This window comes from Scedosporium apiospermum, assembly GCF_000732125.1.
Source record: "Scedosporium apiospermum strain IHEM 14462 chromosome Unknown SEQ_SAPIO_0090, whole genome shotgun sequence".
Taxonomy (NCBI): Eukaryota; Fungi; Ascomycota; class Sordariomycetes; order Microascales; family Microascaceae; genus Scedosporium; species Scedosporium apiospermum.
Window position 1 is genome coordinate 693,474 of NW_015971791.1, and position 27,918 is coordinate 721,391.

A 27,918-nucleotide genomic window follows, 5' to 3' on the forward strand; every position below is an offset into this window, starting at 1 on the left:
CCCGGCTTTTCTTCAACCTCGTAAGGTAATAATATCCCAAGTCCCCGCTTCCTCCACCGGAGTAAACCCTCGAGTCATGGACCTTCGCTTTTCCTTTTTTTCTCCCACTAATTCCATTAAGACGGGTCCAGAGTCGAGATGTGTCGTTCGATTCCATAAAACACTTGCAGATTAGGTGGGGGAAAGGGAAATGTGAAATAAAAGAGCCTTGTTCAAAGAGAGAAGTGAATCAGACGAGAAGGGGGGATCACCAAAAAAAATAAAAGCAGAGAGACACAAAAGAAAAAGGAAAGGCAGAGTATACTCGTACTCGCAAGGCAGTCACATGGAGCTCGCCCGCCGCCTCTTCGCCCGATGCAGCTCCTCCACCGCCCTCTCCGCACACTCCTCCATGCCACCCCCATCCCTAACACTGAGGTTCATGAGGAGTAGTGCAGCATTTTTCTCCACCCCGTCCGCAGGGCGTCTCACAAGGCCTCGGGGGCCTGCTGCACCTAATACTTGTGCTCCTGCTCCCACTTTCACCGTTGCTCCGCCTCGAAGACCTCGGGCTAGCGCAGGGCTCTTCGCTAGGCTTTCACCGCCTGCGTCATGGCCGTTGCTGTTCGCTTCTGACTCCATGGGTCTCTTTCCAATCGAGCTGCTGTTGCTACCATTGCTGGCACTGCTGCTGGCGCTGCTGCTGTCACCGCCTGCGCCGCTGCCTTCACTTAGCCATGGCCGAAGGTGTGGGGGTGCTTGCTGTACCGGGTTCGGAGGCGCGAAGCGCGGGACCGCACTTAACCATGGGTTGCTCGGAGAGTATTGGTCTTCTCGATGATGCGGCGTTGGTACCTGAGGCGGCGGGCGGTTGGCTGGTGTCCAGCCTGACGAACGAGTTTGCATGGCGGTGGGTCCCGTAGGTGTATAGAAGTAGGCACTCGACGTCGTCGAGCTCGACGAGCTGCTGGCAGAGTCAGGCACAGATCGGTGACAGCCTTCCTCGGGGTCGGTGTTGTACGGGCTATCGCAGAGAGCCCTCGGTTTGAGCCGTAAGTGGTTGTACGGCTGCCGTTGGTGGTGGCTGCTTCCGTATAGGTCACCCTCTGGCGTGCTCCGGGCAGGTGTGCGTGCGCTTCGCGGACTGTTGGATCCCGATAGCGTTCCTCGCGGACTGTGCATGCTCAGGTAGTGGCGTCGGTTTAACTCCGCTTCGCGTGCGGCATCTGCGATGATGCGCGGGTTTATCGTCATGCGGCCGTACTCTGGGGAGTCTGGCCGGACACACATGGCTGGGAACATTGGTCCGAATATCGGAATCAGAGCTCCCGCGATCTTGTAGCAGAACGTAGCACATACTGCCCTAGCACAGTGATATGGCATCCAATAACCTGGAGAGGGAGAGAGGCAAAGATCCGTTAATAAACCACCCTCAGGGAACAGGGGGCCCAAGATTGGGGGAAGGACCGTACCTTGCGCGGATATTGCGCCACCAGTAATGCTATGCGTTATATCCTTGAGGCCGGGATTGAGACTAAGCATCTTTGCTGGCATAGTCTATTGCCCACATTAGTCTCGCGCCTCTTCAGTAGATTCATCGGTATTAAAAGTTCGGGTCCTACCTTGCCATACTGACAGCACTTGAAGAACGGTGTCATTCGAACGAGCCCGACATTGTAATCCCACATGACCGTGTACTCCATCTCGTCCCCGGGTACCCTGAAATCATATTTGAACACTGTCACAATCCGAAAAGTTAGCCCACGACACTCTCTATTCATCCCTTTGCTGTTCTCTCGGCACATCTCCTCTCTGCCCCTCTCCCAGACGATAGAAACTCACCTTCAAAGCTTTCCCGCCCAGTCTTCTCGTAAAAATCCTTCTTGCCGCTATTGTACGGAATATGAGCGCAGCGCTCCCTAATCCGACCAAACGGTGTGACTTGGAACCTTATAATCTCCCTCAGCGCCGCTTCGTCAACATCCTCGTACGGGTGAAATTTGATAGTGCCCCTCGGCCGCGCCGACTTCGTAAAACTTCCCGAGTCTCGCATCTTGATCCTCGAGAATATGGGCCTGTCGAACGAGGGTAGCATCTCCGTATCCGAGTAGGACGTCGCAGGCGAGGAAAACGTCGGACTCGCGTGGACTCGGGGGTCTGGTGGCCCAGGGGGCGCTGGGTTAAGGAGAGACGATAATGACAGCATGCTTCGGGCTCTGGGTGTGGTATCGGAGGGTGGTGGAACGGGATGTATCTGCCCGGCGATGATCTTCCCCCGCTAGATTGGAACCGATTTGCGTCCTCTGGGGTACGGCGAAGATGCTCTGCGCAGGGCACTTGGGCCGATGTGGCTCTCTGTTGTGGGACACAAATGACGGCTGGGGGTGGAACAGAGACGACACTCGTTAGATTTCCAAGAGGTAGGTTAGATATAGGCAGTTGAGAGCCTCTCATCCGGTCTGGAGGAAGTTGGGGATGATGGTAGAGTGGATGGCCGATGCCTCTAGGTCTCCTTCAGAGAAAGAATCGCCGGATTCGTGGTGGCGGGCTGGGTACAAGGGAGGTTGAAAAGAACAAGAAGGAAGTATGTGATGGAGGGTTTTCACTAATGGGAAGGATCCAAGACTTAATAGACCAAGGACGAGAAGACGAGAAGGGGGGCGTGTATGAAAGGGTGCCTCAACGGGGCAAAGCTGGGTCGCTGTTACGTCTGGTTCAAGTCTCCTTTTTCCCTTTCGTCTCGTGCTTGAGAGAGAAGGACGAGCAAACAAGTCTCCAGGCCTTGGATGCGGATATGTCTGTCCGTGGCATGTATACCTTAGGCATGCGTGTGCCTGTATCTGTCTGGGAAGATGTCCTCAGCTCTCTCTGGAGAGGAGGGTGTTTTTTTTTACTTCTTCTGGACTGAGGGAGAGAAAGTTGATTTCCCTGACACGTTTCGGCCCGGGTCCACGAGAGGAAGAGAGGGTTTCCCCTTGATCGAAAAGGGAAGTTGGGAAATCCGAAAAAGGGGATATGTAACGAAGTGGTCTTGAAAAAAAAAAGACTTGATTCTATCTTCTCCCCCTTTCTTCACTTGCCTTGAGGTACAGAAACCAGTCCTGTAGTTCGGTGGGAGCAAAAAGAGGGAAGGGGGTTCGTCGTTCCTCTTTTCCTTTATAGACAAGACCTTCTAGAAGAAGCGGACAAGAAGTAGCCGATGTCTCTCAAAGGAACGCCAGTTCGCATAAATTGTGTCGATGGAGGCAGAAGGGGGATCTCGGTGTAGGTTTCTCTTTTTCTTTCTTTTCCTTTGTTCCTCACAGATTTCTGTAAGACTCTTTGGAATCGAGCCTGTGAGAGCGCTGGAGTCCGTTTGTGGACTCTCCACCGCTTCTTCAGATCGGCTATCGAGGTGCAAGCCACTAAATGGTAGAGGACCGAAGGTGGCCCAAAGCCAAAGACGCAGGATGGGAAGAGAGGACGTGGATATGCGGAGTGTGGAAACGATACAGACACGACACGCACACACGTACATATGCATTCGTACTTGCAATAGCATGTACGCACAAGCAAAGGCAAAGGCAAAGTGTCGGCACCTTGGATAGAGTGGGGTACTGGGAAAAGGAAGGACAAGTGCAAAGGCGGCTAGATCAGAGCAACTGCAGTGAGCAGTGGAGGGCAAGGGTCATGAACCGATTGGGAAGGAAGGCAAGTACGAAGTAAGCTCAATTTTTGCCCTCATTCATAAAGTGTATGGAGTATCCCAAAATGAGAAACCCGAAATGGGCGCATGTATCCCACGGGGGTGTATTTGGGGTGTATTATGGACCGTATTGGGGTGTACCGTATGTGGCGATGGTCTCCGGGAAAGGGTCCCTCGACGGTAGTACCGGGGCTTCCCTGGGGTAAAGGTCTTTCGGTCTCAGCAATGTATCGTATTGATGTTAGAGATAGGATTTCGTCAAACAAAGACTTGAGAGTCTCGCATGCTGCTGCTGCTTCCTGCTTCCTGCAGTCGTGTCTCCAAGAGATCGCGGCGGGGAAACCTGGACGCCGTCGTCGGAAGAAAGAAACATCAAGGTTCCAATAAATACGGGGCCTGTCCACTCCCCTTCTCTTGTTCCCGCTACACCCTCGCCCAGAGACCGCTGAGAACCCAATCAAACTCCCCGAACTAAGTAAGATATGAGGAAAGATAGAGAGGCCTATTCTAAGATGGAGAAAACAGGAAAAAGTAAAGAAGCGTACGAGGGAGATGTCAAGGCCAAAAAATCAAAGGTTAGCGCGGTTTCAGTAGATTCCATCGGCGGTGTGTGTGTCGAAGCATTGGCCAGCAGTGCTTCAGACGGAATAGCTGTGCAGCAGGAAAGTTTGGCTTTCTTGCCTTGGCCCAGTTCAGTATTGGAGCAATCGCCAGGCAATTATGAAGCATGATGAAGCTCTCTCTCTACAGAAGGATGAGAGCCTAGTGTGCACAATGTCTGTCTGTGGCACACCCCAGTGTCCAGGGGTACATGGGGTACGGGGAGAGGAAGGGGGAAAAGGGAGCTTGATAATCAGAGTTTGGCCCGGCACAAATCATAGAGCCAACGGAAAGACCAAACAGGGACGATGCATGTTTGGAAAAGTACTTGGGGGAGAGAAAAACAGCGAGGGGAGGGCAAAGCAAGCTGGGAAGCTAAGGGAAGGCGCCGAAGGTGGAGGGGGAGTGCGGATGGTGTGTTCCAGTCATGAAGAGTGAAGAAAGATGGACGGATAGCTGCAGAAGCGGTGCCGTCAATCTGCCTTGGCCTCCCTTGAGCACACCAGCCTGAGAAGGGTCGAACAAAGGGCAGAAAAAAAAGAAGAGGCAACGGTGGCGATGCCGGCAAAGTGCTTTTTTTTTTAATTGACTCGACATACGCAATGGCGGGTCCCCTCTTCAGTTGTGGTACTGGACGAGCTGGACAGGAAAAAGAAATGAGCGTGGCTTTCGTTTGCAGGAAGTGTATCCATGTTCCGAAGATATGAGGTTGCGGCAGCTCATCATAAAAGGAGAACAAAAAGAGACCTTGGCAGGCCTAACAACGACCGGCCAGACCTGAAGCAGTCGGGCCTTGGGCGAGGCGTGAGAGCGGCCAAAAGCTGCCGGGGACCGCTCTCCCTCGAAGCAGGTTGGCGGATCGAGAGCGACTCCGTCAAGCAGAGAAACCCTGACACGACACGAGATGGCTGCTGTGAGTGGCCATGCACTCTAGCTTATTGCAGTTAGTTTTTTTTTCTTGTCAGATGGGGGGGAGAGTGCCCGCCTATGTGCGACTCACCTTCGCGCGAATACCTCTGCATATAGCCGCTGTCAACTCAGCACTCTCGTGCGAGATTCGAAGGCTTCTTCGAGAAGTTCTCGCCAAGCGATTGTCCGAGTGCCATATTGGCTCATCTCAGCGTCGATGTGGAGGTGGGAGCTCTGTCACATCACCAAGCCCTTGTTACTCCACGAGCCTTAACCTGACGTACAAGGCCAAGGGAAATAATTGTCCGAAGGAGGGGGGCCATAGGATCCATGGGGGGCATGGGCAGTATTGGCTTCAACATGGCCGGGCCAATAGGCTGGCCTGATATTTCACTGCCTCTTCTGCATTCTCCGGCCACCATCCCCAGAGAGATGCAGGTTCCCACTCACCCACCCCCGGCGCCTCCGGCCACATGTACTAGGCTATATGGTTGAATGTACCTCCAGTCTGTTCATGTTTCGGCCTGCCACTAGCCCTTTCGAAACCCGCGAGGGGATAGTACGACGACTGTCATTCCACTGAAGTGAAAACCTGGGCGGCAGAAGCAGTGGGGGCAGGGAGGGTGAGGATGCTTGAGGAATGTACTTCCCGATGGAGTCGCTGGAGTCTACCCCATTGGTCCCAAAGTCCAGCTCTTTTCCCCCTCCACCGAAAGGAATTCACCGGCCGCGGAGCCCCAGCATTGCAGCACGACATGATTGTCTAATCCAACCAAACGCGAACACCAAAGCAAAGGCGATCCACGCTCCTCGAGTCCCTAGTTCTTAGCATAGCCCATGTTGTCACTCACGGGTAAGTATTTCACCACATGCAGCCTCCCGCGAAGACTAGGTAGACTCCAATTCTCCCCCCACGGCGTAACTGAATTGGACACAGCTATTTTCCGTTCTCCTTCTGGAGTCCTTCGCCATCGAACCAGACAGGGAGGTTGGCATGAGCATCTTGCGACTAGGACAGCCTGGCGGCAAGTCATTCTTCCGCTCCTACTGTTCTGCAGCGCCGAGAGAGCCTTCTTAGAACCTAGACGCACCGGGAACGGGGGACCGTGGCAGGCAAACAGCGGAAATCCCAATTCAAGGAAATCGCCTTTCCACCTGCTATCCGAGCCTCCAGAGAAGACGTCATACGACAAATTCACATCGACAGATGGAAGATTTCTTGTCTCCCTGTGCATCAGGTACGTATGGATAACAGGAAGACTTTCACCTCTCAGGTACACAAAAGAGAATTGCCTGATTCAGAAGAGTCGCGGATCAACCTGACCGACAAGGTACATTCCTGATGAGGAAAAAGGGTTTCAGATGAGAGTACAATGGTCGCAGTGGCACAGCAGGTGCCGGCAGAGGGAGGATATCTAGCACGTCCAAGGTGTGGTGTAACCGGAAACAAGTGAGGACGGTTGTGTGCATCGACTCCGGGATATTGTCCTTCCAAGGACCATGACAATACCTCTCGTGTCGCGGCCTCGGTATTGGCCCCAGACACGCAGAGGCGTGAGAGTTGTACGGCATGCCGCAAGCGGCTAGAGACTCTTGAGGGTGTAGGACTTGGTCGTTCCATATAGCGCGGGCTGATTCTGTGGTGTCGGCTGAGGAATTCCAGCATCCATCCCTTGAAATAGTGAGATATGACACCGCTGAGGCTGTGCACATGCGTACATAACAGCGAATGTGTAGCAGGCTGTCGAAGCAATGACCGGACCAGAACATCGAAACCCAGATCTCGACTCTTGCCTCAGTTCTTAGCACCCAGGTTGGGCTACCGAGACGACCAAACCTGATCTCGATAGGGGATCTGGCTTGTGGTCGGTGCACCGCTTCCTAGGCAGAGCTGATCGGACCACGTGCAGAAGGAGGTTCGACGGCACTGTTACATGGCGTATGGACAAAGGGGACACTAACCTTAATATCCCAGAACTGATGGCACAGGTTCGGCCGCCCTTTCTTCCCATGTCACACGATGCGGAGACGAGTGTCACGGCGAGGTCCTCGTCGCGTGCTACATTCGGGGCCCGGGGCTGGAGGAAGGTACCAATGAGGTAGATTTCCAGCCACTTCATAATAGATATAGGGAGTAAAAGGCGTCGGGTTTTTGCTCTGTTGTTGAGGCGAGCATCCAGGCTCTCACAGTCCAATAACCAACCACCTTCAGTGCTGGAGATAGCCTGTCCGTCGATGCGTTAGGGCATTACTTTGCGACGTTGCTCACCCATTAACGTACTTCGAGAATGGAAGGTTGTCGTAATAGACAATTTCCAAGACTCTTTATCAGGTGAATCATGTCTCATACGGCCTTGATTGTGGGATTGGATCCCGTCAGACGCGCTGGGTCAACCAGGGCCATTTATGGGCACAAGCCAACTTTGAAGTTATCCCTCGAGACTTTGGACCAGCAGCGCCATCTCGGGAACATCGAGCAGACTATCAGGAGAACTAATAAAATACGAAGGTGGTCAAATGTCATACAATTAAGATAATTAATCCGAGCCTAGCTGATTGTGATCTTGGGATTGGAGCTGTTATTTGAGAACAGACGCTGAAGATGATGGACGTTGAGCAAGGAAAGGAATCCCTACCACCTTGTGCCATCTGGTAACAACTGAAACCAAAACTCTTTCCCCTCTTAGTCTAGCTCCTTTCGTTGCTAGGAAGGAGCCAGGCAGGGCTTATTTTGATTGGGTCGCAGTTGCATGGTAACAAGGTACTTCACAATCTTCTGTAACACGGATTACGTAATCACGAATGCTGAGGAGACTTCAACGCGCCCCTCAGTTTGTTTACGCGGCTCCAATCAACCATCACGACAACAAACAATCGACATCGCCCAACGATTCTTCATCAGGGCAATTGCACCACATCTTGAAGGCGAGCTGGGCTCCAACCATATCCCCTTCGTCCCTTCCTTTGGGAAACCCCAATTGCCACCGCTCGTTTATGTTTTCTACGTGAAGAAAACTTTTTTTCTTGCGCTCACTTCGCTTCCCTGGCAACCCTCAACACTAAAATCCAATTTCAAGGACCCCGAGCAAGCAGACCATTGCATTCCTGTGTGCCACAGGACAATCCTGCGAGAATTATGAATCTCGACGCTTTCGATGACTCGGTCGTCAGCCTTGACGATGAGTCCGATGCCTACAGTCCAGAGGTAGTAGTAAGTGAGAGAGAGGGACGGCATGCGCATTGGGTTTGAGAAAATGCTGACTTGGTGCTCCCAGAAACCCAAGGCAAAGGCTGCTCCAAAGGCTTCGAAGGCGAAGGCGACCAAACCTGCCGCCAAGAAACTGACACAGACCACCCTCACCGGCAAGAAGCGGCCAAAAGCCATCGCCGACGATGATGATTCAGACGACAACATTTCGGGCCTGTCACACACCCCGCCCAGCACAAAGAAGCAGAAAAAGTCAGCACCAGCGTCTAAGAAGGTGGGCGGCGGCAAACCCCTGAATGAGATCGAAAATGACAGCATGCAGCTCGACTCTCCTGTAGCGGCCGCCCCCCCGAAGGCGGGATCTAAGAAGACGGCGACCGAGACGTATCAGAAGTTGACGCAGCTCGAACACATCATCAAGCGTCCCGACACATATATTGGCTCGGTCGAGATGACCGAGTCTCAAATATGGGTCTTCAACAAGGAGACTAAAGAAATGGAGCTGCGCAAGATCAATTATGTCCCTGGTCTGTACAAGATTTTCGACGAAGTTCTCGTCAACGCCGCCGACAATAAGCAGAGAGACGGGCCTGGGATTGCGCCAATGACGTACCTCAAGGTCACAGTCGACCGTTCTACTGGAGAGATTAGCGTGGAGAATAACGGAAAGGGCATTCCTGTTGAGATGCACGAGGTAGGTCGCCGGCCTAGATCCATCCGTGGACTATTTGCAGTCCTCTTTGCTAACAATTTTGAATAGAAAGAGAAGATGTACATTCCCCACATGATTTTCGGCGAGCTTCTGACCGGTTCCAACTACGATGACTTGGAGAAGAAGACGGTTGGTGGACGAAACGGTTTTGGTGCCAAGCTCTGTAACATCTTCAGCAACCAATTCAGCGTCGAAATCCAGGATAGTGATAACGGGAAAAGATATAAGGAAACCTGGACCGACAACATGAGCAAGTTCTCGAAGCCGAAGATTACCTCGAGCAAAACGGCCAACTTCGTCCGAATTACTTTCAGCCCCGACTTTGCTCGCTTTGGGATGGATGCAGGTATTGATGACGATCTCGAGGCCCTCATCTGCCGTCGCGTTTATGACATGGCCGGTACTCTAAAGGGTGTCAAGGTTTCCCTCAATGGTGAGGTAATCAAGTTGAAGGGATTCAAGGGCTACTGCGAGCTGTACGCGCGAGCCATCAGCCGTGAGCGTGTCGCTGAGGAGGGTGGTGAGGTCAAGACGACCGTCATCACCGATAGTGCGTCGAATGGCCGCTGGGAGGTCGGATTTGCCGTGTCAGACGGGTCCTTCCAGCAGATCTCCTTCGTCAACAACATCGCCACGACCTCTGGGGGAACTCACGTCAACTATATTACGGACCAGATCACTGGTTACTTGCTCACCCATTTGAACAAGAAGTCGAAGGGCCACGGTCTGAAGCAAAACCATATCCGAAATCACCTCTTCATCTTCATCGCCAGTCTTATCGACAATCCCGCCTTTACCTCTCAGACGAAGGAACAGATGACGACGAAAGTCAGTCAGTTCGGTAGTAGGTTCACCCTCTCTGAGGACTTTCTCAAGAAGGTCACCAAGTCCGACGCCATCCAAAAGATTATGGACTTCGCCGAGAAGAAGGCGGACAAGATGATGGCCAAGAGCGACGGTAACAAGCGGTCCCGTATCAACAATGCCAAGCTTGTCGATGCCAACTTGGCGGGAACCAAGAACGGCTACCAGTGCACTTTGATCCTCACTGAGGGTGACTCGGCCAAGAGTTTGGCCATCGCAGGACGAGCAATTCTCGATCCCGACCGTATCGGAGTCTTCCCGCTCCGAGGAAAGATGCTCAACGTTCGAGATGCATCGATAGATCAGATTACCAAGAACCAGGAGATTCAGAACATCAAGCAGTTCCTCGGTTTGAAACATAAACATGTTTACACCGATACCAAGGGGCTCCGTTACGGTCATCTTATGATCATGGCGGATCAGGATCACGACGGGAGTCACATCAAGGGTCTTCTCATCAACTTCCTTCAGGTTCAATACCCCTCACTGCTCAAGATTCCTGAGTTCTTCCGTGAGTTTATCACTCCAATCGTCAAGGTCTGGCAAGGAAGCAACCCGAAGAAGCCCACAAAACTCAAGTCTTTCTTCACTCAGCCCGAGTACGAGGCCTGGAAGGAAGCCCACCGTAATGAGCTCTCTAGATGGGATTACAAGTACCTCAAGGGTTTGGGTACTTCCTCGAACGAGGATGCCCAAGTTTACTTCACCAACCTCGACGCTCACTTGAAGGAGTTCGAGGTCATGCAACCCGAGGAAGCCAACATGCTCGACCTCGCCTTTTCCAAGAAGAAGGCCGATGCTCGAAAGGAGTGGCTGGGTAACTTTGTGCCTGGCACCTATCTCGACCAGTCGACCAAGACCATTTCTTATTCCGACTTTATCAACAAGGAGCTGATTCTGTTCAGCATGGCTGACAATATCCGTTCTATCCCCTCCGTCATTGACGGCTTGAAGCCGGGTCAGCGAAAGGTCATTTACGGCTGTTTCAAGCGAAATGTTGTCAAGGATCAGAAAGTCAACGATCTCGCGGGTTTCATCTCCAGTTTGACCTCGTACCATCACGGTGACGTATCTCTCCAACAGACCATCGTCGGTCTCGCCCAAAATTTTGTGGGCTCGAACAACGTCAACTGTCTTGAGCCCAGCGGAAACTTTGGTTCTCGTTTGGCCGGTGGTTCGGATGCCGCCAGTGCTCGATACATTTACACGCGTCTCTCGCCTTTTGCCCGCAAGGTGTTCTCCGCGCTCGACGAGCCCAACCTCGACTACCAATTCGAGGATGGAAAGCGAATCGAGCCCAAAGTCTACGCTCCGGTCGTGCCAATGGTTCTTGTCAACGGTGCTGATGGTATCGGTACTGGTTGGAGCACTTCGATCCCCAACTACCATCCCATGGACATTGTCAACAATCTCAAGCGACGCATGGGCCGGCTTGAGGAAGGCGACGATGAGGAAAAGCCCTTCGAGCACATGAACCCTTGGTTCCGAGGCTGGAAGGGAACGATTGAGCCCGCCGGGCCGGATCGGTACAAGTTCAACGGTATTGCCTATCAAAATGATAAGACGCCCAATGAGATCATCGTCACCGAATTGCCCATCCGCACTTGGACGGACGATTTCAAGGCTCGTCTTGAAGAAGTTATTAGCGGTGTAAAGGGCCCGTCGTGGATCAAAGACTACAAGGAATTCAACGATCACAAGAATGTGCATTTCGAAATCATGTTGTCTGACGACAAGGCACGGGAAGCGGTCCTGAAGGAGGGCATTGGCGAGCGCTTCAAGCTTACCAGGCAGATTGCCACGTCCAATCTCGTCGCATTCAATGTCAACGGCCAGATTCACAAGTACGAAAAGGTTGAGGACATCTTGGAAGAATTTTACGTGTACCGACTGCAAATGTACACGGAACGCAAGAAACACTGGCTCGGCGTGTACCACTCAGACTACCGCAAACTCAAGAACCAGGCCCGCTTCATCCAAGAGATCATGGACACGAAGCTCGTCGTCAACCGAAAGAAGAAGGCCAGAATTATCGAGGAGCTCCGTGAAGCGGACTATGAAGCGTTCCCGCCTAAGTCTCTTGAGGGCAAGAAGAAGTCTACGGACGAGGAACTTGGTCACGACGAGGAAGAGGGCGGTGTCGACGGCGCAGAAAAGGAGACAGATCCTGGCGTGAGAGGCTACGACTACCTACTCTCGGTAAGTGAAATGGGGCCCGTTGCACAGGGTGTTTTTTTTTTTTTTTTTTTTATCCTTTTTGAAAAGTGCAATCTTTTGCTAACACGGACTTTCTTCGAAGATGCCCATCTGGTCTTTCACGACCGAGCGCCTCGAGAAGCTCAAGGAGCAGATTGCGAAGAAGAAGCAAGAGCATGACGATCTCCTTGCGCTTAGCGAGAAGGACCTATGGTGCGCCGATCTTGACGCCTTTGTTGAGGAATGGGAGCGCCAGCTCCGTCTCGACGCTGAGATCCAGACGTCGATCAACAGGCTTGGCCGTCGTGCCTCGAAGAAGATTGGTGCCGGGCGTGACCGTAAGGCTGCCGTCAAGGACGATGATGATTATGATCCAGGAAAGAAGACCAAGGGCCGACCCAAGAGAGCTGCCGCCGCCGCCCCAGCGCCCAAGGTAGAGAAGTCCGCTCATCGGTTCGCCGAGATGTTCACGGCCAAGCCTGCGGTGAAACCCAAGGAAGAAGACGATTCGGACGCGTATAAATCGGACGGCTTCTCGGACAATGACTTTGCGGCACTGAGTAGAGGCAAGTCAAGTACGGCAGCGGTCAAGAAGTCAGAGTCCGTTGAGCCATCGGAAGCTAGCGCCCCATCAAGGTCTAAGCGCGCAGCTGCAGCTAAGCCCAAGACGTGGATCGTCGACTCGGACTCTGACGAGGAGAACGGGGACAAGATGCTGGGCGACTTCAGTGCCATGGTCAAGGGGATTAAGAAGCCCGAAGGGGCCAATGGGGACACCGGCAACGGTAGGCTTAGCCTGTTTACCATGTCGCGGCCCGAGAGCCAGGGAAGTTCGGCACTTCCCAAGATGAAGTCGAAGCCGTCGAAGACGTTTGATTTCGACGACTTTGACGATACCAATTACGAGATGCTCGCCAAGTCATCGCCGCGAAAGTCGATCAAGGGTGACGACATTGACGATTTTTTGTCCGACGATGACTTCCCACCTGCAAAGGCTGCCGCGGCCAAGCCAGCTCCCGCTCCCAAGCCAGTTGCCGTCGCTGCGGCTGCTTCTGCCGCGCCGAAGAAGCGTGGTCGTCCCGCCGGTTCCACGAACAAGAAGGACGACGCGAAGACTACCAAAGCCAAGCCGGCCGCTAAGAAGCAAACCACGCTTTCGCCGGCGGCCAAGGCTTACGCTGCCAAGAAGGCCACCAAGAAGCCAACGATCTTCGACGACGATGATGACGACGAGGATATAGACGACGCTCCCGCCGCCAAGGTCGATAGCTCGCCGGCGCCGGCGCCCAGACGGGGTCGCCCTGCGCGTGCGGCGGCGTCGAAGCCCAAGGCTAAGCCTAGGTATGTGGTGTCGGATGACGAAGAGGAGGAGGATTCGTTTGGTGCTCAGGAGGAGGGTGATGATAGTGATGACCCTTATGGCATGGATGATTCGGATTAAACTGGTTTGGGGAGGTTTTCTTTTGGTACCCACGTGTTTTTTGGTTGTTGCCTTCGTCTGTCGGTTGGGACGTTTTCCTCGGGGATCGGGATTGAGAGTTGGTGGTTGGGAGAGTGGGAAGTGTGATTTATGGCGCTACGTGTGTTTTCCTCTGTTCGGTTGGTTTGATTCGATTTCTTTCTTTGTTCTTAATGAAACATTGTTCAATCCACATGTATGTTCTTGCACGGCTTTTGTAGGAGTGTCGTAGAAGGACCTCGTAGCATCCCGCCCGTATATTGCTCTCCTCACCCTGTAGATTGTCTATAACTTGAACTGTCTGAGTGCTAACTTGTCTGATTTCTTAACCAGCGGCGGGATTCTCGAGGCGATGAGGCAGAGGTGGCAGTGGCACGTCAAGCTCGCTAACAACAGAAGTAACAAACGCCGCCGACTGTAAACCCGCCCTTTTTACGACTGGGAATGCCTGCTCCGAACCACACTTGCATCTACGGTGTCTTGGCATCTGGGCTGCCTGTAAAGCACTCGGATCTGGCGAAAGGTAACTCCGTAAACTAGGCCGCCGCCAACATCGACTCTTTAACAACTTATCTCGTTTCTACTAACGTAGACGAGGGTGTCTCTCGCTAGTGAGACGTACTGGGGGCTCTGGAGGCCATGGTCAGTTTGTTCTTTTCCCCGTAGAGACGAGGCAGCATGCAGAGTTTTCTCCCCGGGGAAGACCAAATGGTGGACTTTAACCAAGTTCGAGTAGGCAACATCTTTTTTTGCTTCCATGGATGCCTTGGAAGATGTTCTAACACGTTTTCAAAAACATCCAACTTACTAGCATAGTCCCAACTTACACCGCTTCGCACACCCCGGCCTTCTCTGACGTGTCCTCGAAACCCCCCAGACAAGGCACACAATCGTCACAGCTCCAAGAGTCGAATCCAAGTCCATGGAGGCATTAAAAACCATACAATTAAAAAAGAAGGCATCAATACCAACAGCATTCAATTTAGTTCCCAAAAGGGGGTCCCTCGCGAAGCAAAAAGAAGTCCCCTCTGGCACAATCCTCCCCGGTTTCCGTCTCCATCCCTTTGTTGCTACTTCGGACTTCAGAAACATTAAAAGAACAAGAAATAAAAACTTGACGCCCTCCCTTCTTCCCAATTTCCTCCAGTCCCCCCAAAAATTCTATTGGCCGTAAAAAGAGGAAATAAACCATTCATTGGGAGAAATAAAAACAGAACAAAAGCTGGGTTTAAAGGGGGGGAAGAGATGGAGATACAAAAGTTTGGTAGTGTTAAAATAACAGAACGCCTCTTTTGTTTTCTTTCTCTCTCTCCTTTTCCTACAAAAAAAAAAAACATGGGAAGCTGCGTTGTCCATACGATTCCGAGAGATTCCCATGTCAAGAAAGAAGAGTTTGCTCCTTTCCCCTTCGAGATTAAAAGGCAGTCCACAGACGAGTAAAAGAAGAAATAAAATGAAGAAACAAAAGCCGATTACGCAATTTCGTCAATAAAGAGGTACCAAAACATGATGGACGGATGCATTCGTAAAGCTTCTCGTTGCCTGGACATGGTCTCGTTTCCACACATTGTGTCGTGTTCAGTGCAGAAAGACACTGCAAGGTTTTGGCTAAGTCGCAGGCGTCGTGACTCATTCAACCCTACAGACTCTCTTCTCCTTCCTCCCTATTTAGAGGCTGACAAGAGGCTCGTCAGAAGAAGCAGGCTTGGCGGGCTCGGCGGAATCGGCGGGGTGGCCGTCGGCTTCCTCCTCCTCCTTATCCTTCTTCTCCTCCAAGGTGCTAGAAGGAGCAGCGGGGAAGTCGGCGTCGGTGAGAGCGGGGACAGGCACGGTGGTGGGGGCCGAGGGAGCGGCGCGGATGGGGTGAACCTCAGGGGAGGCAGATCGGCCGCGGATGAGGCCCTGAGCCTTGGCAGAGTAGTCACCCATGTACTGCTTGGTAAGCTCGGCGACGTGGGCAGTGTGCTCCTTGGCGGCGCTTCGGACCTGGGCAGTCTGGGCGTTGACAAGCTCGGAGGCGTGCTTAAGCTGGGCATCGATGAGCTCCTGGTTGGAGGTGTAGACGAGGGGGATCATGAAGACGGCGGTGGTGCCAATAATGGCAAGACCCCAGTAGGGAACGACCTTGACGAGGTAGTACGACACGAAAGCAGCAATGAAGGCCTGTAATTTCTTCTGTTAGCACAGGGGCCGAAGCTAAGACGAAATACACCGCACGCCGAGACAGAAAAGACTTACGCCAGCCGAGACACCAATGTTCTCCGCAAACAGAATCCTCTGGGCTTCAATCACAAAAAAGTTGATGAGCTCGTGCACGTCTCCTATCAGAGCATCGAGCGTCTCGCGAGAAACCACATGGTACTTCTTGGGACGAAGCTGAGAGGTAATGCCCTGGCCAAGGAGGACCTTTCCAGCGACCTCGAGGGCGACAGTGGTACCAAGCGCGACCCAGGTGAGCTTGAAGAAGTATCGTATAACGTCGAGATACCTGGCGGCAAAGATGAGGGAGATGATACTGGCGTAGACAATGGCGGAGGCACCTAGTAATTGCGCACCAGTCAGTATCAGAGACAGCTAAGGATCGGATTCTAGCTTGGAGTATACGTACGAGGATTCTTCCACGAGAGAAGATCGAAAAAGTACGAGTGATAATGGGTCAAGGGCTGATTCGTGAGAGTGGTAGGGGATGGCCTTCGGTAAACGTCATCCTTGTCTGTTTGCGATGAAGAGAGATTAGCTCGAGTGCCAAAAAGAAAGAACAAAACCAAAGCCAGAAATGAAGCGTCTCGAGATCGTGTAGCCCATCGTTCGATCAAGAAAATCGGGCAGTCCACCGTCAGCTCCACGATCGGCAGCTAGAGAGCTGTAATCTGGAGGGCGCGGAGAAAAGGAGGATGAACAAGCTCATATCGGAATAGGGGGGGGAGGGGAGCTATCGCGAGCTCCGATCGTTTCGAGAGCGAAGAAAACGAGCGAAACACTGTCAAACGCATCAAAAGCCTCGTCAGTTCAACATGTCCACAGCTTCTCCGAATGTTTTCTGCAAGAAAATATCAACAAGTAAACCTACCTTACTCGGCTTGGCTGTGCCGTTGCCATGGCTAAGCGTATCGGCCATTGTAAAATATCAGCAGATTCCTGCGGTTTCTAACACAGAGCGGTGGGATTTTGTGCTGTTTTGAGAAGATTCGATATTGGGCACGAGAAAAGAAAAATCGAAGCTTCCAGTAGAGATGGAAATCCCGAACTTCCTCGTTTCCGTTTGTTTTTCTTTTTTTTTCCTGCTCTCAAATAAAATTTGCAGCTGGGTGTGGAAATGGCGTCTGTGGAGAATCGAAAGCTCGGTTGTGCCGGGGGGGCCTGAGATAAGGGGGTGTACGGAATATGGTCTGAGGGAGATTGAAGGCGGAATCAGAGTTCAGTGGAGCTTGTGTTACGGAGCTGTTGGCTGGAGAAGACAACGACGACGAAGACGGATTTGAGGGAGAAGAAGAATGTGTTCTCGTGATGGAGATTTGAGATTTTGTTACGGAATTAAAAATTTGTCAGGTTTTTCGGCTTTTGTTTGTGTTTGGGAAGGTGGGAGGGAGGTTATGAGGTAAGGAAGGAGGTGGGAGACATTTGATGAGATCAAATGGATCAACAAGGATCAATGATGATGCTGCTGATGATGGAATGGCTGTTTTGTTCCTTCCTTCCAGGAAACGGACCCAAACAGAACCCCGAAGTACACTGCACTGTACTACACAGCGCTGCGGTACACCGCACTGCTGGCTCTAGAACATTGAATTGATACTCCTCTTCGGAAGAGTAGCACAGTAGCAAAGTGTACTTCGTAGAGCTATATTGGACCTTGTAACATCTTTTACCTTGAGGGTGGAGGTTGGATTCTCATTCGATGCTGCGTTGTTCGACTTGCTTGTGGCTTGTAGCTATACAAACTACGAAGGACGCTCTCTTCCATCATAGCTGCTCTTATCAACCTCCAATGACGAACATACTGTTCCGGTTGGCGTTCCTCAATATCCATGCGTCTGGCTTCTAGATGCGAGAAAAATTCGTCTTCTCTCTGCCCGTCTTAGTTCTTTCCTCTCGACTGCGAGCCTGACAAATTTTCTTTCCAGTAAAAAGGGGAAAACAGGACGTCGTTTGTTTCCCTTGAATCAATAATCTCGTTTTGAAATTTCGTGCTACGGCAGCTATGGCAACGCCGCCAGACGGCTTGGTCCGTGGAGACACTGTAAATCCCCTTAGTTATAGCACCATTCCGATATGACCCATTACGCACCAGAGCTACAGAAGTACCGGTACCTTGACAGCTCAAACAACCTCATGCAAAAGCTCGCATCGCGCTGGAGCTAGCACTATGAGCCGCTAAAGTCCCTAGTACCGTTACGTACATGGTGTGATGGATCCAGCATTGACGGACGGTCTTCGACCTAAATGCGACGACGAGGAAGGTACAAACGAGAAGAAGAAGAAGAACAGGAAAAAAAAGAAAAAAAAAGAAAGAAAGAAAAAAAAAAAAAAAAGGTACATATTCGCCGAATAGTACATCTGATCTCTATGTACCTCCCTCCCCCTTCTGAAACCAACACCTCCCTTCAAGAACAAATAAGAGGACACGCGACGGCAACAGCATCAAGACTTGCATAGCTGCCTATTTTTCCCTCTTCAAAAAAATATTAGGCACCTCTGGATTGAAGCCACCGTGTGAAAAGGTCAACAAGCAACGTATCTTGCTCAGGTGTGTCGTGGACCAAGACACGTTGGCCATGCCGAACACTCGCGTGCCCAGCTCCCCCATCTGCGCAAAATAGCATGTGATAGTCCCACCACCCACCCACTTCCTTCCACAAACTCGGGTTGGCTTACTCATGCGATCCCCGAGAAGTTGCGACCTGACTCGGACAATTTGAAGACAGCATCTAATCTAGATTCTGAGTTCTTACTTCGTACGTGATCTTGACAAGTATCATTTTCTATCTCGTTAGATGGTGTACCTGTACAGGCCCACGAGACGTTGTTTACTACCAACAGAAGGCCTCAAATCTCAGTGTGATCTCATCCTGCAGTGTACATCAAATCACATTCAATGCTCATCTTCCCCCCAAATCCCGCAATGACGCAACACCACTAACAACGATGACGCCAACTCATCGCCCAGGCCCTTTTCCCAAACTTAAAATCCTGTCACTGTGCCATGGTGGAGAGAGGCCCTCATCATTGAGCTTCAACCTGGCCCTTTTCCCCGTTGACCTTGCAAGTCAATCTCAAAATTCACGTGGAGCATAAAGCAAAAGCATCCTTGGGGAGTTAAAAATATCCCGTTTATAAAAATACCGATAGGGGTTGGATAACCCCATCAGTTCGATTTCTATATACATTTCCACTCACTCCCCTTGCATGAGTTGATGTATAGACATCTCATCCCTTCTCGCCGATTCCGTTTGATCTATAGCCACCATGAAAAAAAGAAAAAAAATAAAAATAAAAATAAAAAGAACCTTCAAATTGTGATCTCTCAAGATCTTGCCCAGTCTAATATGCAATTTTCATTCGAAAGAAAAGAAACCCCAGGGTATATAAACACGTTTTGTTTCCCGAATGGTGAAAAGGAAAGAAGGAAGATGAGAAGCGAGAAGGAGGAAGTTCGGTGTAAAAAAAGAAGTAGCAGACGATCCATCAATTTCTGAGATGGTCTTGACTCGTCTGTGTGAGAAGTTTCGGCCGAGTTTAAAAAGATGATAGAAGGAGTATGAAATGGGATATTGGCATCCCAAGGATAAGTCGAAAGAAGAGAGGAGGTATTGAAGAAAAGAGGTAAAATGGAAGAGGGTATTCGTAAAAAGGCATCTCGACTCCGCAAAGTCCATCCAAACTCAACTCATCTCCTCCACCCCCAAAACCCACCACCACCACCACCACCACCTCCTCCTCCTCCATTTCCAGCCGCGGCTGCCCCCTTATTCCCCCCATCTGTCCCCGCCGCAGCCGCAAACCTCCCCAAAATCCCCATAGCAGCCTGTCCCGCGTTCTGCGCAGCTTGCGCCGCCGAAGCAACCGTCAAGCTCGACCCTAACGGCGGCGGATTCTCACCCGAAGGGATGCCGTACGCCCTCTTGAAGGCGTCGAGTTTCTGCCTTGCTTCGTCGGCCTCTTCCTTGGCGATTGCTTCGGCTGTCTTTGCTTGGACGAGCTCGCGGAGGAGCATATCCTCGTTGTTTTGGTTATTGTTGTTGGCACCGTTGGTGTTTGCAGGAGCGAGTGATGATGTCCGTCGGTTATACGCTGATGGCCCCGAAGGCGGCGACCCGCTCCGTCCGAGCTTAAACTCCCTCAGCCCATTCCCCAGCATCGACATGCGTGCATCGCCACCCGTCCCTCCTCCTACTCCGACACCAGCGCCAGGAACATCCGTCCGACCTCTAGACACGACGCCGAACACGCCCTCGCTGCTATTATTGGACGCCGCCGACGCCCGCGTCCGCATAGTATGCACCTGCTTCTCAAGCCTCTGCTTCTCTTGATGAAGCGTACGCACATGCGAATGGCTCTCGCGCACTGTCTGCTTAAGGCTCGCGACCTCCTGATCGAGCTCGTAGATGCGTCTGCTGTACTGCTGTGACTCGGCGAGGGCCGCCGCGAGTTTCTCCTTGGCCTCGGTGAGGTCCTCGTAGAGCTGCGTCTTCGACGGCAAGGGGGAAAGCCCGTCCTGGCCCGCGTAGATGCCGAACCTCTCCTCCACGGCCTGCAGTTCGGCCGCGCCCGTGTCGACCACGGCGCCTCCCGATCGAAGCGTGTTGGCTAGCACGCGTACGACTTCTTTGTCTTCGGCGCGCTCGGCTTGCTCCTGCTTTAGTTGGCTTGCTAGGAGGGCTTGGTTCCGCTGCAGTTCGCTCAGGACCATGAGCAGGTCCTCGATCTGGTCGTGCAGGTATTTCTCTTCCGACGGATTCTTCGCGATCGATGGTGGTGGGCGCTCCGTGCTATTGCTGCCGCCCGCGCTACTACCACTGCGAATGATGACGGGGCTACCGACGGCGGGTGGAACGGAAACGACATTTGTTGACGTTGTTGTTGTTTCGGAGGTGCTCCCGCTGCCCCCCACCGGTGAGGACAGCCGGTTGTCCTTGATACTATCCGAAGAAGAAGATGATGATGACTGGCTCGACACGCTCGTGACCCCAGTCGACGCGCTACTAACGACGCTGACAGAGCTCGCCTCCATGGAATTGAGCGTCGACGCCAAACTCTGCTTCGACCCGCTCCTCCGCAGCATCGTCACCGGCGTCGACGGCGCGCTGAGCCCAGGGCTCAGGTTCGCCGGCTTGGTCGATGACGATGGCGACGAAGAAGGTGACGATGAAGTAGGTGACGATGAAGAAGGAGAAGAAGGTGACGCACGTCCCAGGAATTTCGAAGCTGCTGCGTTAATAATATCCTCCGACGCTCGCACCGCGTTCGCACTGCTGCTCGTGTCGCCGACATGGGCCGATCCCGACTCGACTGCTGATGTTTGGTTCGGTAATGTTCCCGTTGGTAATTGCGATTCCTTAAAGGTAATTTCCAATTGAAGTAATTTTTCTCGTCCAACCTCTCCGCTTAGGCTGATAAAATCCTGGACAAACTCATCGGCATTGTAATGGTAAGAATCCCAAATCCCCCTCGAGAGCAGGAAATGAGATACGTCTTCCGACCTCGTGCAGGCCAGGATTCTGGACTCGTTCCGGCGCATCAGCGACAGGGCCACGCGCATGAAAGTCTCGGTGGCTCCCTCGGCCAGGAGCACATCGTAGATGCGAAACAACATGGGCAGGGGGCACGTCACGGCGAAGAAGCCGAGGAACCACTGTGAAACGTAGGACGGGTCAACTCGCAGATCATCGAGGTGGGTCGACAATGTGGGCAGATTGTGCCGCAGGAGCTGGCGAAACTGGTAGATTCGGAGGTGCAGCCCTGCGTAGTCGGGACGGAAGCAGCGGCGTAAATCATATTGTTCCATCAATCTAATCGCATTTTGTTAGTGAGTGCGAAAAGTGTACTTGATGGAAGCATCTCAAGAAGGGGAACCAGGGTCATCCCTCGACCCATTTTCTGCCACCCCCGCGAACATCAATCGAAAACCAATGGAATGGGTGTTTTTTTTCCTTTTTTCCTTCTTTTGTTTTTCCCTTCCATCTGAAAAAAAATAATAAAATAGAAAAGAGGAATAAGAAAAAAATCGGTTGGTACTTACCGAACAAGAACACAAAAGGTAGCCTTGCCAGGCATATGCATGAGCAACGGCCCAACCAGGAAAGCCAGCCCTTGGCAGTACCCAATCTCGCGATCGTAAATACTCAAGCACTTGAGCACTTGGCCAAGCATTCTCTGTCCGTCGCCGCCAGGTTCGCGAAACATGTCGACGCCCGGGAAACTCCGCGCAAGCTCCTTGCTAAACAAGGGCTCGACCGGGCTCGATTCGCTGCAAAGCCGGTCATACTGCTCTTCCAGCGCCGGGTCCCGGGCGCCCGATATGCTCTGCCAGACTACGCCACGCAACGGCGGAGGTATACCTTTCCGTATCTTATTCGTTAGTAATGTGGGTAGTCGCTCGGCCGTTTGTTGATAGTCCTTTACGAGGGCCGCGTAGAACTCGAGGTCGGTCATCGGGGGCGGGGGGAGCATGGAGTAGCGGAGAGCTTGGGGCGTAGGGCCGTTGACCATGCGCTTGAGCTGGGATATTGAGGGAGGAGTCGGTCGTTGTTGGGGTGGGTCTCGCTGCTTGATGGATTCTATTCGATTGTTCTTGGGGCTCTCTTCTAGCTTTGCATTTTCCTGTTCCAGCCTGGCACGTAATAGATTCGTAGACTAGATTGGAAGTGTTAGTGGTCAATCCTAATTTCGGAATTTTTGATTGTATATGCGGGGGATAGGGATGAAGGTGCTCCCTTACAGTTTCGGTCTGCTCGTCCTTGGGCTGCTCATCCTCCGTCTTCTGTAATTCATCCCAATTCACAGAAGCTTCTCGCGTGTGTGTTGTAGGTGTAGGGGTATTTAGGTTCCGATCCACCACGTCGTTCTCGCCGTCCGACTCTTCGGTTTGCTGCAGCTCCGCCTCAAGGCTCCGTCCTAGATCCCCCTGCTTCGGGGTAGTATCATCCAGCGCATCCTCGTCGTTCTGCGTAACTGCATCGTGATATTCATCAGCCTCAACCACCGAGACATTAGAACTAGTCTCCTCGTCCGGCACGTGTTCTATCGTCTCGACATTCCGACCCAACCAGCTCGGACCCACCGGGACGGGGACATTCGTATCGATGGCGAGGGAGGGAGGGCCGGACAGGGGAATGGTGACCATGGAGTCGTGTGTCTCGTCGGACTGCGCTATACTGTAGCTATTGTTGCTTTTGTTCTCCATTGTGGCGGCAGGGACCACGGTGGCGACCGTTGGGCCTGACTCGCGGGTATTGCTTTTTGTGGGGGTGGTGGTCGGGTCAGAGACATGATTGCTGGTGCCGTATTGATATTGGTACTTCTCGGGTTCTGCTTGGGCGGGTGTCTGCCAGTTCGTTCCTCCTCCACCGAGTAGGAAAGGCTCCATCGCGAGGTGGGGGATGTAAGACGTGTGTCTAGGTCTTCAAGGGCCGTCTGGGAAAGGACCGCCGGTGAGAAAGGAAGAAGACCGGGACGTCGCAATCCGACTATCGCCTCGCGGTAAAGAAGAGAATACGGTATGCCATGAAGAGTTTAATTCTGTGAGAGAATGTCTGTGTAGTTTCGTTGGGCGTGGTTGGATCGAGGAACTTCGAGCTTCGCTGGGCGTGTGTTCAACAACACTCGTTCGAAGTCCTCTCCTATCGGCCGGGGATGGGATCTTATTATTTTTAGCCCGCCTCAGTCCTTCGTGGCTCGGCTTCGACTCAGCTCGTGTGGGGTGGTGTGCTATGGTGAGATTTCGGCGGCAGGAGAGGGTCGTGTGGCAGAGTCAGAGGTCAAGGGGAAACCGAGGAGACACAGTCAGGGTGATTCGGATGCGTAGAGATTGGTCGAGATTCGGGGACAAAGGATTCGGAGTCGAATAATCGTGGTAGTGAAAGAGAACTTGAGAATGTACGTCTTCGTCTTTTCCCTGGAAACCCACAGTACCCGCCTCCCAAACAATAAAGATCCGAAGGGGTCGAGCTTTGAGGTTTTCACGACAACCCTGAGGAAGGCTCAGCCAGTGCTTGTTGTGGTCGGTACAGAGCGGTTCGTACTGATCAATTGGGCTGATACGGATATCAATTGCTCAGGGTGCTACCGATCTGGCGGTCTGGCAGGAACTGGATGACAAGGGTCCAATAGCAGCAGCCAAGTGCCAGGACGGGGAACTGGTACTTCGTATAAGTGCTTGAGTAATGCACGATACGAGGTATTATCAATCAATCAAGCGTCAATTCAGGAGAACTTCGTACCTGCATGCACTAATTCACGGAGAATTTGACCTCCACTGCACTATTGATCAGTGGAGTCTTAACAGTCAATAGCACTAGCCAAGCCACTATAATTATTACGCTGCAGAGTGAAGGGGCACTGCAAGTACATCCAAGGTACGAAGTACCATCAATACCTCCCCCGCGTGCCTCTAATGCATCCAGTGCATGCATCGTGTGCAAGACAAGCAGTGCCTGACTAGACCCTGAGTGGAACAACTTAGTTTGTCGACTGCAGGCGACTTTGCACTGCACATTCCAGATCGGTTCGTGTACTTTGTTCTCTCTATTCAACACACGGCTTCGGCAGCACAATGGGGTTAGATCGGTTTCATGCCTTGAGCCAAGAAGGCTGAAACGGTTCGAGGGGAATCGCGGGTGGGTTCTTTAACTCTTTGGGGCCAGGGCACGACAAAGCTGGTCGCAAAAACAGATGTCCCGCAGGAAAAACCGTACGACTGGAGTTTGGGACCTGCAATGGAACTAAACTACGAAGTCGGGCTCGCGTTCGATGCCACCTCCATATCTGAGAGCAGGAGACGGCGTCAAGTTTGCAAGGTTTCCATCAAGTATTCTTCGAAGTACAGCTTTTGTAACTTTTGTTTCTCCCCCACGAGAAATGAGAATAACAGGGGAAGACAAGAAACACCACTTTGAACCTTTCAGACGACTTCGAGTTCTCGAAGCAGTTTTCCAATGACCAGGGTCTCTCAGGGGCTTAAATTTCCCTCCCTCGACTAAGAGCCTAAGACGACACAATGAAGCATTAGCGCAGTTCCAACTTGCCATTGATTCGCCGTTGCCCTATTATTATTATCGCGTTGAATCTTGATCCTATTACCGTTGCATCTTCGAAGCCAGACTTCGTAGCCAAGCCAGTCAAAAACCGGTCAAGACGATGTCACTCCCTCTCCAGGCCATCCATATCACCGAACTGGGCAAGTCCAACAGTTGATAGGCGAGCCGCCCTGCTGGCACGAATGAAGATGACCCCATCATCTTGCCCAATCCAGCCAGACCCTGCACACTTAATCGACACGTACAATACGCCTCCACGACGCCATCAACTCACAGTCGAGTCGTAGTTACATGGTCATGGTCATATCACCACCGTGACACCGTCCTATCTTCCTGCAGACAGGCCTTCTCCCCCGGATCATGGCTTTGACTGGCTGCTGCAGGAATAAAATCATATCTGCCGCCACATGATCTGCAGCATTTAGCATTCATCCCTCAGATCCCTCAGATCCCTCAGATCCCTCAGATCAACTCTATCACAACGAAAGAGGCAAAACAGGGGAATATGGAGCTTCCGCTGTTCAACACGCGACAGCTTCGCGTTGCTCTCTCCTCATAGGCTCGAACCGGGACGATGCAAGTATCCGGATTATGCCTGCTCATGATCCGCGTAATGTCAGCGACGAAGCATCGTCGACTGTGCCATCAAACTGAGCACTTTTAGAGCAAACTACCTGTACGCTCCCATTGTTAGTGCAAGTAGCGTAGAGACTCAGTTACGTAGGTATCATTGATCAATTGACAGTAGCTGTTGCAACACCTCTAGTCAAGCTCTCTGTGAAGAAAACGAGTCAAGTCCAAATTCAAAGTCCTCAATCTATCCCAAGCTTGGTTTCCTGTACTGTGGGAAAAAAAGAGCACCGGTGTGCAAGCCGAAAAGCCCAGGGGAATGAAAAAGCAACTAGAAGCTAAGATGTAGCTAACAGTTGAGAGAAGAGAAAGTGAAGAGAAGAGAAAGTGAAGAGAAGAAAAAAAAAAGAAATGAAATTCAACACCTAATTAACCTCGCTTTTATCAGCATCAATTTCTCTTTCCGCGCTTCATCTTTTCGAGCCCCCTCTAACATTTGACGCAGAGCTTGGCAAGGTAACACCGCTCAGTGATGGGTCGCCCACCTCATCGCCCACTCTTCCCAATCATCCCAACCAAGCTCATCTTGATAATCATCATCGTTCTCACCCTCATCTTCATCATAAGACATGAGGTAATCATTACTCTCATCCCGAGTGGGGTAATAACTTGCCATGCTCATCAACTCCAGCGACTGCTCGCCCGTCTGCTCATCACATTCGCAGCTGAACATGGCTTGGCTGGGTCTCATGCGGGAGCCGCGATTCCTGCACATCCGGGCGCCTGAGACGTGGAACTCGACGAGTGAGTCCGAGCAAGAGGAGCCTTTTGTATATCACGAGTCAGTATACGTGACAGGAAAATAACAGGACCTTAAAACTAGAAGTGAGAATGGGACCCTTACCGAAGTACATCTGACCACATTCACATCTGGCCAGGTGGCGAGGTCCCGAGTGGCTCGAGGCCTCAGTCGCAGCCGGTGCGGATGCCCGTCGTCGCTTCATTGGGAAGTCCGTCCGCGACACGGCAGTGGAGAAGCTGGGGTCATGAGAGACTCGTGGGAAGTCGCTCGAGAGGGTCAAGCTTGACGGCACTTCAGTCTCGGCGGGAGAGAATTCATCCGAGATCGGAAGGATAGTGGCTAATTTACTAGACCAGTTTGGTGCCTCGCTGCTGGTGAAATCGGGAGTGTCCGGGAACCAGTCCGAAGGGGATTCTTCCGGAGGCCAGTCTGGAGACGGCCAGTCAGGGACCCCGGACGCCTCGGGGACATCGGAGAAGAAGGGAACTTCCGTTAGGGAGGAAAGAGGGAGAGAGCTCGTATCTGATGCAGGGCTCCATGTCACCCAAGGGCAAGGAGCCTTTACAGAGCTAGAGGACAACCCTGGGAGAGAAGCTGGGCCGGGGATGACGCTGACGTCCGAGGTAGAGGCCGTGCCCGTTGTTGATGCACTCGCGGCCTTGTATGTCGACACATCAACGGGCCAGCCCGTAGTCCCAACCTCATCCGACCAGGCGTCCGTACTCCAGACCGGCGGCGGGGGAAACGAAAAGCTGGGCTCCGGCAATTCCGTGAAAGACGGCTCCGCCGGACTGTCAGGGAACCAAGGAGATTCCGAGGCGGCGACTGTTACAGTGATTGTTGTTATCCAAAGAACATCATCCGAGGTTGAGACCAAAGCCTCCTCTGAGGAAATGTCGGGGAAGCTGGGAATTGGGGCCTGGGTGAATGAGGGCAGCAGGGTGCTCGAAACAGCGTCCGAGCCCGCTAAGGGGATGTCGGAAACACTGGGGAACGGCACTTCGGTAAAGGACGAGTCGGGGACATTTGAAGAGTCTGGTATGCCAAGGCTGGAAGGCGAGGGTATGCTGAAGGATGTGTCCCAGGGGAAGGGCCATGAGTCCTCTGTCGTTCCAGGGACCCATGGTTCAGAAAATGTAGAGCTGCGGCTAGGAGTGTCCGTGAAACCGGGAAAGCTTGAAGAATCCGAAGCGGGGCCAAATGCGGGATTACCAGAAAGCCCCGTAGCCCCCGCGGCTTCCCAAGAGCCCGCCGCAGAATACAAGCCGGAAGGCGTGGAGAAGGGAATTCCAGGAATGGGCACGTCCGGGGTCGGGAATGTTGTCGGCTCGTCAATCTCGGAGCTAGTCGCTGTTTCTCCCAAGACGCCTGTCAGCGTGAAACCTGCTCCAAGCGTGCTAGATGTAGTAGAAGCCTCCGTCGCACTAGAGGTTTGGTCACTAGCACCTGGGATCCAGTCGGGCCAGTCCCAAGGCCACCAGGTCGCCGTGCTGGCCCAATCACCCCAGTCGTCCCAGCCCCATCCGGAGTCGCTACTGGTGGACGCCGGTGTATAGGTGGATACTAGGGTCGGGGCTGGGGATGACAGCTGCGAGAGAGCACGGCCGACCAGGAGCGTGGCACCAACGAGGTTAAGGCGCTGATTCATTGTGACAGTCTAGAACAGGAAGATGACTTGG

At 52.5% G+C, this 27,918-nt stretch overlaps 5 protein-coding genes across 5 annotated transcripts; 1 reads left to right on the forward strand and 4 right to left on the reverse strand.

Moving 5' to 3' along the window:
* Positions 1 to 321: 321 nt before the first annotated feature.
* On the reverse strand, positions 322 to 2,185 carry SAPIO_CDS4045 (uncharacterized protein; the record flags this gene model as incomplete). The annotated part of the gene is made up of 4 exons (XM_016786696.1): positions 322 to 1,370; positions 1,452 to 1,536; positions 1,602 to 1,717; positions 1,822 to 2,185. 4 exons carry the CDS (start codon positions 2,183 to 2,185, stop codon positions 322 to 324), a joined length of 1,614 nt encoding a protein of 537 aa, XP_016643672.1.
* A 6,124-nt stretch (positions 2,186 to 8,309) lies between these two features.
* On the forward strand, positions 8,310 to 13,594 carry SAPIO_CDS4046 (DNA topoisomerase 2; the record flags this gene model as incomplete). Its single annotated transcript, XM_016786697.1, has 4 exons — positions 8,310 to 8,384; positions 8,449 to 9,075; positions 9,142 to 12,156; positions 12,257 to 13,594. The coding sequence occupies 4 exons, from the start codon at positions 8,310 to 8,312 to the stop codon at positions 13,592 to 13,594; spliced, it is 5,055 nt and encodes a 1,684-aa protein (XP_016643673.1).
* A 1,686-nt stretch (positions 13,595 to 15,280) lies between these two features.
* SAPIO_CDS4047 (uncharacterized protein) lies at positions 15,281 to 16,730 on the reverse strand (the record flags this gene model as incomplete). Its single annotated transcript, XM_016786698.1, has 4 exons — positions 15,281 to 15,775; positions 15,851 to 16,152; positions 16,221 to 16,325; positions 16,688 to 16,730. 4 exons carry the CDS (start codon positions 16,728 to 16,730, stop codon positions 15,281 to 15,283), a joined length of 945 nt encoding a protein of 314 aa, XP_016643674.1.
* A 2,769-nt stretch (positions 16,731 to 19,499) lies between these two features.
* Positions 19,500 to 23,198, reverse strand: SAPIO_CDS4048 (GTPase-activating protein GYP5; the record flags this gene model as incomplete). Its single annotated transcript, XM_016786699.1, has 3 exons — positions 19,500 to 21,621; positions 21,852 to 22,465; positions 22,551 to 23,198. 3 exons carry the CDS (start codon positions 23,196 to 23,198, stop codon positions 19,500 to 19,502), a joined length of 3,384 nt encoding a protein of 1,127 aa, XP_016643675.1.
* A 2,765-nt stretch (positions 23,199 to 25,963) lies between these two features.
* On the reverse strand, positions 25,964 to 27,887 carry SAPIO_CDS4049 (uncharacterized protein; the record flags this gene model as incomplete). The annotated part of the gene is made up of 2 exons (XM_016786700.1): positions 25,964 to 26,262; positions 26,342 to 27,887. The coding sequence occupies 2 exons, from the start codon at positions 27,885 to 27,887 to the stop codon at positions 25,964 to 25,966; spliced, it is 1,845 nt and encodes a 614-aa protein (XP_016643676.1).
* Positions 27,888 to 27,918: the final 31 nt, after the last annotated feature.